Consider the following 12,836-nt stretch of genomic DNA (forward strand, 5'->3'; position numbering starts at 1 on the left):
ATTTCTTTAAAAAGGGGCTACTGTTACTCAAAATTAATTTGTTAAAATTTCAAATAGGGGGACTTCCCTGGTGGTTCAGTGTCTAATACTCCACGGTCCCAATGCAGGGGGCCCAGGTTCGATACCTGGTCAGAAAACTAGATCCCACATGCTGCTACTAAGAGTTTGCATACTGCAACTAAAGATCCCTTGTGCCACAGCTAAGACCCAGTGCAGCCAAATAAATTTATTAATTAAATAAATACTTTAAAATATTTTTCAAGTAGGATGACAAAGTGAAGAATTTTAGAGAGTATAAGGTAGTTACTTTTTTAAATGTATTAAATGACATCACTCAAGTAGTCTGTGGATCTGATCATGGTTCATTTAAAGATAAACAGAGGGCTTACAGACAAGACAACTTATCCATCAATTAAACAGATTTTAGTTGAACTACTTTTGTGTGAATACGTAAAGCATACAGACCCATTACAAATGTGATTAACAGAGTCACAATGAGATTTATAATGTTACCAAATATGGCTAGCACACCCCAAGGGGAACCTCAGTCACCTCTCCCTGCATTTTTGGGGGGTGGAGGCAAAAGCAATGATTTGTTTCTAACCAATAGACTATGGTAAAGGTGATGGAATATGAATGCCTTTAATTAGGTTATATAAGACATCATCTTAGCAGAATGAGAGATAGAGAGACAGAGACACAGACATAGAGAGAGAGAGACTCTCTATTGCTGGTTTTGAAGATTTAAGCTTCTATGTTGTGAGAAGGTCTGAGAGAGAATGATATGGCGAGGACCTGCGTGACCTCTAAGAGCTAAGAGGAGCCCTCAACTAGAGCCAGGAAGAAAGTAAAACCTCAGTCCTAGAACCAAAAGGAATTAAATTCTGCCAAGAACACGTGAGTTTGGAAGAGGACCTCATGCTCTGGAAAAGAATATAATCTGGCAGATACCTTGATTGAAGTCTTCTGAGACATGAACAGCTAAATTTTGTTCAGAGAGATAATAAATGTATGTTGTTTCAAGCCACTATATTTATGTAATTTGTTACACAGTAATAGAAAACAAATTCACTCATATACCAAGGAGACAAGAAGATAAAATTCATGTCTGTAGAACAGTCATAGATTGTGGATTTAGCACATTCATTGCTCTTTTACTTACTAGTTTATCATATCCACTTCAAAGCATTGATGTGAGGATTCAATCAGAAATCTTACGTGTAGATTTTAAGGCTTTGTGTGAATATTAAACATCTCATAAAAGTGAGTTTCCTCCTCATTTAGTCTGCTATTTAACTCAGTGGGTGTCACAGCCCCACTCATTGGCAGCAGTCAAGACCCTCATTCTGAAGAGTCACATTTGGATAATTCTGAGCCACTGAAAGTGGGAGCTTGCAGTACTTCAGGATCTCCTCTGCCCACCCACCCACCCATTTTGTCACATGTGAGTGAGGAGTGGGTTCTGGAGATGACCACTGTCCCAGCATCTATTGTTACAGTATTTGGAGACTGGTTGTTAATATGGACTCCACTGAGGTCCACATCAGGATGTAGCAGTAGCTTCTTTGTTCATTCTCCCTTGTGTTTAGATAACCTTCTACCATGACCCCTTTTCACTTCAGTCCATTGCTCACATGGTGCTTGGCTCTCATCCATTTCTTGTTTCCATCCTGACTTGAATGTAGATTTACTTCCTAGTATTTTGACACTTTGCTGGAGAAACATAGCCACTTAAGTTCCTCCTGCATCTAAGATAAGAACTTTTTGTTATCCAGAAACTGCTACCTTTTAATTTTCAGAAAGATAAGGATTGAAAATCCATTGAAAATTCTGCAGCCCAGCACAATCTGAAATCAGCAGTGAGTGATTCATGGGTTTCTAGACACTTAAAATTTTTAATCCAGTACATGTTTTATTCAACATTATGGTTGACATTTCATTAAGAATGAAAATGGCTGTAGCATCCTATAGCTCCAATAACTTTTAGTGCTGTAGTGATTTTTCTAACAAGTATATTTTTAACACATTCACTGAACACATTCTAGTTACATTTCCTATTTTTTACAGTTTACCAGTTTAACTGTACCCCTGTATGGCAGGTGGTTATGATGTCCCTCTCTACAATTCCCTCACACATGCTTTCCTATAAAGTAACTAGTCTTTGCTGTTTAATTTTTGTCATTCTTATAAGTAAAAGCATCAGAAATCTGACCATTCTCAAATTTCCTGGAAGCTCTGACCATATTTTCTCAAACTTGCAATTAAAATTGAAGAAAAGTACTTATGGCATAGAATTCATAGTGTATTTCTCTAAACATAAATACCAGATTTGTCATTTCTCAACCACCCTACTGGTCTTTTAGCCTCAATTCTAGTATGATACTTTTACTTCTGGCTTTGTTTCTATTGTCAGTCTCAATTCCAGTATCCAACACTGTTCCATGGTTTCCTTTCAACTTTAGTTGTATTCACAAATCCAATACCATCTCTAATAACAAGCCTCCACCCAGATTTAATCTCCCTTTTCTCCATCTTCATCACCTTCAGGCAGTGGTACCCCAGGCACAGCACAAAGCACTCCAGAAAATTAAAGAGAATATGAGGTAAGTTTATTTAAAGGCTCTTTGTTGGGGAAGACAGTTTAAATTTGTGAAGGACTGCCTAACCATAAGTTAGTGAAATCTTAAACATAATTTTGGTTTAGCATAATCAGTAAATAACACCTATTTTGCTTGCAACTTAAAATTAAGATGATGTGCCACAATTGGATATAGTACCAACATATCTATTCTATGCCATGAAGACTGAATTGATGAAAATTGCACTCATCTAGAATCAGTCTCCAGTATTTCCAGCTCTCCTGAATCAATCATTAGTGCTAGTTTGTAAATAAAGTACACTTAGGTGCAAACAACTAACTTTAAAAAATCTATTCAAAAGAATTATTCAACTACAAGAAGTACTATATTTAAAATACTTACAAATTCTTTAAAATAGCCATGAATTCTACTAACTTCTCTTCAGATTTTTTTGTTCCATATAAAGTATGGCCACCACGTGCTTTTTTAACATGGACAGATATGTTGTGAGAATCATCAGGTTGTTGGGATTTACTTTCTGCTGTGCCTTCAGCAGGTTTCCTAAACAAGGAAGCATAATATTTTATGGTGTTGTGTTTTGTATAAAAATTGCTGACATGACTTTTTACTGTCAAGAGTAGAAATGCACTGTTCTGAAGTAATTTGGCATTTTAATAATATATTCTTTCTCAATGCTTGTTTTTTTTCCAGTCATTAATAATGCAATTAAACACATATATAAAATATTTTGGGGGGCTTCCCTGTTGGTGCAGTGGTTGAGAGTCCGCCTGCCGATGCAGAGGACACGGGTTCGTGCCCCGGTCCGGGAAGATCCCACGTGCCGCGGAGCGGCTAGGGCCGTGAGCCATGGCCGCTGAGCCTGCGTGTCCGGAGCCTGTGCTCCACGACGGGAGGGGCCACAATAGTGAGAGGCCAGCGTACCGCAAAAAAAAAAAAAAAGAAAGAAAAGAAAATATTTTCTATGAACAGAATTTGGTTATAGGTATTACATAACAATCCCAAGTGATTGAAACATCTTCCATAATAAATTAGGTGCATATATTTAGGGACATATTTCAAGTCAATGTTCACCCTTCTTTTACACTCTTACAGTTGTTTTTCAGTGTTTTGTGGGGATTTTTGTTGTTGTTTTGTTTTGTTTTGTTTTATTCGGTACGTGGGCCTCTCACTGTTGTGGCCTCTCCCGTTGCGGAGCACAGGCTCCGGATGCGCAGGCTCAGCGGCCATGGCTCACGGGCCCAGCCGCTCCACGGCATGTGGGATCTTCCCGGACCGGGGTACAAACCCGTGTCCCCTGCATCGGCAGGCGGACTCTCAACCACTGCGCCACCAAGGGAAGCCCCGGTTTTGGGGGTTTTTTTGACACCAATGATAAAAGTAATTTTTTTTAACTTTTGTTTCCAACTGGTAAATTATGAACGTCTTGGAAGCAGCCACCATACTTCATTCTTGTGCTATAGTATATTACACAACTAAGTCCCTAAGAGATGTGTGAATGAATAACCATTTCCCATTTATCCTTCCAGCTCAGAGCTTTCCTATTAAGAGGTCACTAAAAACCTAAGGAAAAGCAATCTAACAAATGTTGTCCATCCTTAAAAAAAATAGTGGAGGAGATGCTAAAAATCCAAATGATCATAGATTAGTCACCTTTAATTAATACATGAAAAGATTTTTTTGTTAAATATAAGATAAACATTATGTGGAATAACAATAACAATCATCACATTAACATCTAAAATATACCTGAGTCCTTTTAAAAGTGCTGGCTACTATATTAAACATTATATACATATATCTCATTAACATTAACTAAGTGAAATAAACAATATGATCCCCAATTTAATAAGATGAGGAAATTGCAACTTAAAGAGTTTATATAATTTGTCTAACCACTCATATCCACTTTCCAGTAGAGGTGGAAAGAGTTTTTTGCAATCTAAAGTTCACAGAATATTAAAACTTAATAGCAAAACTTACTTATCTGATATATACAGAAGAAAAGATACTTTAGCATAACTTACAAAGATAAAATTAAGAGCCAAATTCCATTTCCCCTTCTACCACTTTCACAGAAGCTCAGCCATTCTATCCATAGAGACCTAGGACACTATTTAAAACTCTATTCCCAGTTATGTCTATAAATAGTAAGTACAGTAAAGCTCAGCAGTGGTTAAGATTCAGATATAAAGCAATTGGCTGCTTTCTTCCACCCAGCTCTGATTCTCAAATGCAAATGGAATAGAGTTCTTATCTTCTAGAGGAGACAGGTCTGTGGACTGGAGGGCAAGGTAGAGGTAGATATGGTAAACTTTGTGAGGGAAATTTAGAAAGTGAGTCCCCATAGACCCAGTATTCTTCTGGTTCAAGTTCATCATATTTGCCCAAGGCAAGAGATTCCTGGCATTCCTGCCTTTACATTGAAAATCACAAGGCAGCCAAAGGATTCAGAATAGTCCCCATTGATATTTAAGATATTTGAAGCCAAGCAGGGGATACCAAACCACCAAAAGCAACAGGAGGAAATAGATGGTCATATATATTAATTAATTAACTGATTGATTAAGCTGTATCCTATGCTCTTTGGGAAATGGTAGAAAATAATCCTCATCATTATATTTATATACTAAAACTAGCAACAATTCAATACATATAATCTAAATTTTTCAGTCATATAAAATTCAAAATCATTTTATGAGAGATTAATAAATGTGCAAGTTGCCAAGGCAAGTGGGAGTATAGGAGGTTGTGGACATGATTCACATCTTTTCTGGAGCTATGTTTGTAATCTCAGACTTCTCTATGTTTCTGTGTTTCACAATTACCTGTACCATTAAATTTTTAGTGAAATTTTATACTGGGTAAAATCTCTGATTCTCATAAGTCTAATTTGATAACTGAATCCTTTGTGTTATTCTCAGACCTCTAAAGATTTTTTTCTTTCATACAAGTCCTACTTGTTACATGATAAGATCCAAGATATGTAATATTTGCACTATTATGTTACTTGTATATATGTAATAATATTTCTGTAACTGATATGTTTAGGATTTTTTAAATAAAATTCAGTTTTATTGATCATTGTGGTAGCATAAACTATTTTTCTCTTTTCCTCAGTAATCAGCTACTTTAATAAGCTCTTTTTTTTTCAGTTGACCATCTTAAGGATTTTTTGGGTGGTAGATAAAAAGGTGTAGATGAAAATAAATGGAAAGAAATTTATTGCTTTAAATGCATATCATTTTTTGGAAAAACTAGTTGACAATCTATGAGCTAAGGGTCTATCTCAAAAAGTGAAAAAAGAAGAGCAACTTAACTCAAAATAAGTAGAAGTATATAAGTGTATAATAAAATTGGAACAAGCATATCTAATAAACTTGGCAAAACATTAGTCAAGTACAAAAAGAGAGAAGGCAGGAATAAATAATATCAGGAATGAAAAAGGAGACCTCATCACAGATCCCACAGAATAAAAGATTATACTATGAAAACTTTCATGCTAATAAACTTGAAAATTTAGGTGAAAGGAAAAAATAACTATAAAAGTACAAATTACCAAACTGACACAAGAAGAAATAGAAAATTTGAATTTTTCTAGATATTTTAAAGAATATAACTATTAAATAAGAATCTCCTCACAAAGAAACTCACAGCCAAAGTGGCCTTACTGATAAATTCTACAAACTCTTAATAAATGAATAAAACCAAACACTTCAAGAAAATAGAAAAGTCATATATACTTTCTGTCTAGTTTTATGATATCAACATAGTCTTGATATCAACATCTGGCAAGGATTTTACAAGAAACAAAAATTATAAGCCAATAACATGATGCAAAAATCTGGAGCAAAATATTAACAAACTGAATCCAGTGATAATTTTAAAAGATAATATAGCATAGCTTAGTTGAGGTTACACCGGGAATACTATTCCAGAAATGTTATTCAACACATTAACAGTACACAGGAGAAAAAATCATTAATAACTAAATAATATTTAATATGATACAATATTCATTTGTAATCAAAATCTTAGCAAACTGAACACAAGTGAATTTTCTTAATATGACAAAAGTATTTGCAAAAACTACAGTAGTTAGAGTGAAATATTAAAACTTTGCCTCTGGAATCAAAAACAAAATTTGCATACTGTTCTAACCTATTTAATACTATTGTGGAGGTCCTGGGCATTAAAATTAATATAGCTAAGAGTATAAGAATTGGAAAGGTCAAGTAAAGGTATTATTTTTTCAGATGACAAATAATATACATGGAAAAGCAAAATGAATCTACAGATACTAGAATCAATAAGAGAATTCAGTAAAGATGCTGAGTAAAAGTTTAATATACAAAACAACTATTGTATTTCTGTCTTTATGTTCCTTAATATCTAATGCAGGAAGGCACTAATAGAATAATCATTCTTGTAAATGTGCTATTGAAAGATGTTAAAAGTGATATGAAGAATTTATACACATTGTGAAAACAATGATAGGGTGCTTATCAGAGTGTAAAAGAATATAAAAACTTTGCTTGCCAGGAAAAGACAGTGTCTTTCAGAGAGAGAGATTTAAGCTGAGACATATAAGATGACAAAGAGTTAGACAAAAAATATTTCAGTAAGAAGCTAAAAGGAATTTTTCTGGAGAAGAAACTTCTAAAAATGCTAAATTTTACTCAAAAATATTTTTACCCTGCCATATAGGCATAGCCGCTGTTCAACAGATAAATATTCTCTATTAATCTATTCATACTTTTTTGGCATCACCATGTCCAATTATTTGTGAATTAATTTTTACTCCAAGTAAATGATATGGGTGCATGAAATTATTTATAGTATTGGATAGATACCATAGAACACTAGTAATTTTGTAACTCTATTCCTTTCTCTGCTATCGACTTTTAAATATTTTTGGCATTGTTTTGCATGTAAGCATGAATCAAGACAATGGCATCAAACTAGTAGCATCTAATTCCTCATTGTCACACATTTGCAGTTTTAATAAAACAGAAAAAAAGTAATTTTACTTAATCTTAACCCTTTGACCCTTGAGTACACTTCTTTGTGACACTTTGCGTGACAAAATGAGAATTGCAGATAAAGTATTTTTGTGGCATTCTAAAGAAATTTTTGTGTCAATAAAAGTGCTTCTACTAATGAGTTGCAAGCTGAATTATCCACTTTCTTCATTGTGCTGTATAGTTACTTGAAAGAACAACCAGCTACAATAATTGACTTGGATGTTTAGGATTTATTTTTTCAAAAATGAGTGAAGTGGGATTGTCAATTTGAGGAAGATAGAGCATTTGTTGCCAATGATAAAATGCAAGTTTCCAAGTGAAAATTAGCATTTTGGAAAACTTGTATTTACCTCTCTCTGTAAGTTTGACAGCTTCCCAGTACGTAAAGGCTTTTCTGATGAGATCAGTTGTGACATTAACAATATCACAATTGTGTTTTTTTCTAATATTACATAAAGAAACATGTCTACATTTGCAAGATCTGCATAGTTCAATGGACCAATGTTTTCCAAATGACCAATGTATGTATTACAAAATCATACATTGGTGAAAGAGCCATTCATAGTGCAAAATATAGTTTTTATAGATAGCAATGTTTTTTGTTTGTTTGTTTTGTTTTTTTGCGGTACGCGGGCTTCTCACTGTTGTGGCCTTTCCCATTGTGGAGTACAGGCTCCGGATGCGCAGTCTCAGCGGTCATGGCTCACGGGCACAGCCGCTCCGCGGCATGTGGGATCTTCCCGGACCGGGGCACGAACCCGTGTCCCCTGCATCAGCAGGCAGACTCTCAATCACCGCGCCACCAGGGAAGCCCGATAGCAATGTTTTTTAATTGGCTGTATTCTAGATTTTTTTTTAAAAAAATGCCTCAGTAAATTCAGGTGATAGCGATTAGCACCAGCACTAAGCAAAATAAAGTAAAATTTTGCATGCATTATCTCATCCATTCCTCCAACATCACTCTAAAGTATGTATTATTGTCCCCATTTTTAGATGAAGAAACTAAGATTCAAAGTTTAAGGTAATTTTCTTAAGGTACCATAATTGCCAAATTGCAGAACTGAAGTTCAAACCCAGATCTGATTAGTCCAGAGGCCATCACAAAACTATCCTCCATATATCCTTGCATCAGAGCTCTTACAAGCTTTTTTATCATTCTTCAAAATCCTTCTTTAACCCCCTCCACTTTTTTGTAAATGCATATAAATTTTACTAAGTAGTAGAGCCAGATTAATATATGTACTCTTTCTTAAGATATTTTCTGTAGGATTCTTCAATCACTTTTTTAAGAAACTGAAGTCATCCCGACATAAAAATAAAAATTAAATTCAGTCACTTCAAGTACACTAAGTTAACTCTATCTGTTGATTTTAGCTTAATTATCATTAATGCCAAACTAGGGAAATAACAATGGGTAAATCTCCACCCCCAGGATGAAAGATGGTGAATTGCAGACTTCGTTTCGTGCTGAGCAAGAGTGCTGACTTTGTCCCACACATTGCCAACATACCCAAAGTTAAAATTGAGGAGAGTTGAAGGTAAGTTCCATTTTAAACTCTTGACAGTCAACATTGGTATCCTGTCATCTCTTATAAAAGAAAGAATATTTTAAGGTTAGACAGAGGTAAGCAATATTTCCCTGGTTTCTACTAAATTAATGTCCTTGACAAACTCAAAGTCTTCTTTTTCATTTCCAAAGAGCAATAGAAAATCCACAGTTAAAAACGAACAGTTGGACTCTACAGAATAAAGGAGCAATACATTTTCCTGAATATATGACAAGCTATACAAATATGCAAGAAAGTTAAGTTGTTTGGAGAAGATTATTTCACAGATTTACCTCCTAAGGATTAATTGAAATTGAGCCCCAAATCAAAAACTTGGGATATCTAAAGACAACTTTTAATATAGCAGTATATTAACACATATTTATAAAATAATGATCAAATACCATGTTCTGCCTTTTCTTATAACCTAAATTTCCTCCAGTCACAATTCAATTCAGCAAACATTTCTTGAGCACCCAGCCCAAGCAGAGTTCATTGTGTTCATTATCTCAGCTCCCAGGTATGAATCATTTCCATTTTTCCATTTAATCACCCTACTTTTTCCACCCACAGAACATTGCTGAATTGGTCACACACTTGGATGACTACAAATCTACATTATCTAATTTTAACTGATCTTTGATTTTGCTCAGCATTCTTAAATTAGCTATTTGTCAAGCTCTCATGCAGTCACCTCAATGGCTTTCATCTAGTTACTTTTCCAGCCCCATTTCCACATTCTATAGACAGCCTTTTTTCAGTACTAATGCTCTCTACCTGACCTCTATATAGGAATTAATGATTATTACTGACTGTTGAGAAATAATGATAAACTCCATTCCAGTTATTCAGCTGTAGTGTCACTCAAGCTGAACCTAATTTTGATTGATTGATTGATTGATTGATTGTCTTTGCCAATATTTTAACACAGGTTTACTGCAGGAATTATAATAATTTCACAATAGCATACAGGATAATGTCACTTTTTCTTTTTTTTTTAAGTTGAGGCTTTTAAAAAAATATTTATTTATTTTGGCTGCACCAGGTCTTAGTTGCGGCATGCAGGATCTTTTTTTCAGTTGTGGCATGTGGGATCTAGTTCCCTGACCAAGGATCAAACTCAGACCCCCTGCGTTGGGAGCACGGAGTCTTAGCCACTGGACCACCACAGAAGTCCCAGAATAATGTCTCTTAAGAAGCCAATAAATAAATAATCTCCAAACTAATGACAATTTTTTTAAAAAGTCCAAATTTAGGTGAGGTGTACCTTTTTAACAGTTTGTTCCCAGGAGAGTTGGCTTAGTAAACCACAAGCTGAAGGCACAAAAGCAAAAGTTGAATGTTGCTGCTGGAGCACACTGCTAGGGAACCAAGACTCAAGTGTTGACCAGCTAAATGACCTTGGTGGGGCCACTGCACTGTTGTCTCCGTTGCTGGTAAAAGGTCTTACCCTGACAGGAAGCTAATGCCACAAGGTCTTCAGAGACCTATTTTGATGAGCAGAGTCGCCTTGCTGAGGCCAAACATTCTCAGATAGTCCTCACGATTCTGGGTATTTATAGTCTAAATGTCCCCTCACCATAGTTGCTTATCCATTTGTTCTTATTGATCAGCCCCTGGTGGTGCCCCTCAGCAGCTGAGCTACAGAGTGCTTCATCAGCAGCCTCAGATGTCCATGATGCTCTCCTGATGCAACAACTTCACTCTTATAGAAAAACAGCTTTCCTTATAAAAACAATTTCATTCTTAGATCAACTTTGATTTATTGAAGAGAATTAAATGCAGAGAAAATGTGGCCTGTGAATTTTCAGAATTTCTCTTTTGATTTTATACTAATCTCCTCAAGTAAGTCTTAACCCCAGAGGGCTAATCTAAGTAATGAATGGAACCTCTAATTTGGGGAAATGGAAGGACCAATTTAGAGACAGGGAGGCAAATTTCCTGCCAATAATATTATACAACCTGGAAGAAACTCCAAACTTTCAACCATATCCTTTTGAACCATAAAACCGACTCCCTTTGAATCAAAGATGGCTTTTCTCCCTTAGTTGCATATGGTCTTTGATGAATAGGATTTATAAGACATCACCATCTACATTACTTCTTCAGCTGAACTCATAATTTCACCATGTCCACTACCTAACTCTTAACTGGTGGTATCACATTTTTCCATTATTGGGATATTAGTCGGTAATTCCATGCAATGCAGATGGTATCAGCAGGGATCTACTGGCCCCTTAAAATCTAAATAAGTTCCCATGAAAATTCATGCAAGTAGAAAGCTCTTCCTAAAATTTCAGCTATTTCCTAGGAGATTACATTCTGATGTTACCTCTGCCACTGTGCTTCTTCCTTAAATACTCTCTTTATTCCATGTCTTGTTTATGTAAAAGTAAAACCAACCTTTCTTATATCTCCTCAACAAAACTAAATTAAATTAAACCAAGTACTCAGAGCATTTGTAAGTATAGTAGAGTTCATTAAATGCTGGGGTTATCTTAGGTGTTTGTATCACATATGACGCAGGTACTTGAAATCCATTAATAGACTTTCTTTTCTTAAATGTCCTTACCCCCATGTCGAGGACCAGTGGGTTCTCCTCACTCAGTGAACACCTTCCTTCAATTATTTCCTGGCTATTCTTGCTTCTTTTCTACCCCATTTTTGTCTGCCTTTCCTCACTCCTGGCTTGCTCCACAACTCCAAATTAGAATGCCTCTACTGGGCAGAGCACTCCAGCCCTCCTCAGCACCTACTCCCAGACACTCCAGGAAAGAAGCATGATAAAAGGTCCTTCCCTGGCAAAATCTATCATTCCTCAGTGGTAATCATAAACATAAATGGCATTTTTTTTTAGACTCAGGCTTAAAACTTTCTTGTATCATTCCATTTTGATACAGGGAAATCCTATACATGTAGGCATTTTCTACAAATCACCATCACTTTGCTACAATAATGCCCAAGCCATCCAGAGTTTCATTTTTATGTCATAGTAAAGTCTTTAATTTGGGCCACAAACGATGACACCAGAGCATGGCTGAGGCAACCAGTTAGATTTCTATAAAGTTCCCTCCTCTTCCCTTCATAGAATTCTCCTAAAGGTCAAAATATTGCTCCTAAACTGGCATGACAGTCTTTCATTTCTCCCTTGTATTTCTCTCTCCCCTTTCTTCCTTTCTTCTTTCTTTCCTTCTTTCCTTCTCTCTCTCTTTCCCCTTTCCCTTTCTTGCCTTCCTTTCTTTCTCTTTCTCTTCCCTTCTTTCTTTCTCTTTTCTTCTTTCTTTTCTTTTCTTTCTTCCTTCCTTCCTTTTTTTCTTTCTTTTCTTTCTCTCTCTTTCTTTCTTTCTTCTTTTCTTTCTTTCTTTTCTTTCTTTCTTTTCTTTCTTTCTTTCTGTCTTTCTTTCTTTCTTTCTTTCTTCTTTCTTTCTTTCTTCCTTTCCTCCTTCCTCCTCCTGCATCCCTCCCAGCCACAATTTTCATCTTGGTACACATAGGGGAGATCATGGACAGGTTTTGAAAATACTGTTTTCAGGTTTCTGTTCACAACTACTAAACTGGGCATATAGAGTATCAGCTAAGATAGCTTCACCAGCACTTGGATAATCAACAGTGTGAAGACTATTACATGCAGTTCTCTCTACCTCAGAGACTCTTTCACTCCTTCTTCT

General features: G+C 35.6%; 1 protein-coding gene across 1 annotated transcript in view; it reads right to left on the minus strand.

Annotated features, from left to right (window-relative positions):
- The window catches only part of CNBD1 (cyclic nucleotide binding domain containing 1), a 422,393-nt gene that overhangs the window by 401,026 nt on the left and 8,531 nt on the right, over positions 1–12,836 (minus strand). The window contains 1 exon segment of the mRNA XM_007472370.1: positions 2,982–3,140. Coding sequence (XP_007472432.1) covers positions 2,982–3,140 — 159 coding nt within the window.

The sequence above is a fragment of the Lipotes vexillifer genome, unplaced genomic scaffold (genome assembly GCF_000442215.2).
Source record: "Lipotes vexillifer unplaced genomic scaffold, Lipotes_vexillifer_v1.1 scaffold163, whole genome shotgun sequence".
NCBI classification, from domain to species: Eukaryota; Metazoa; Chordata; class Mammalia; order Artiodactyla; family Lipotidae; genus Lipotes; species Lipotes vexillifer.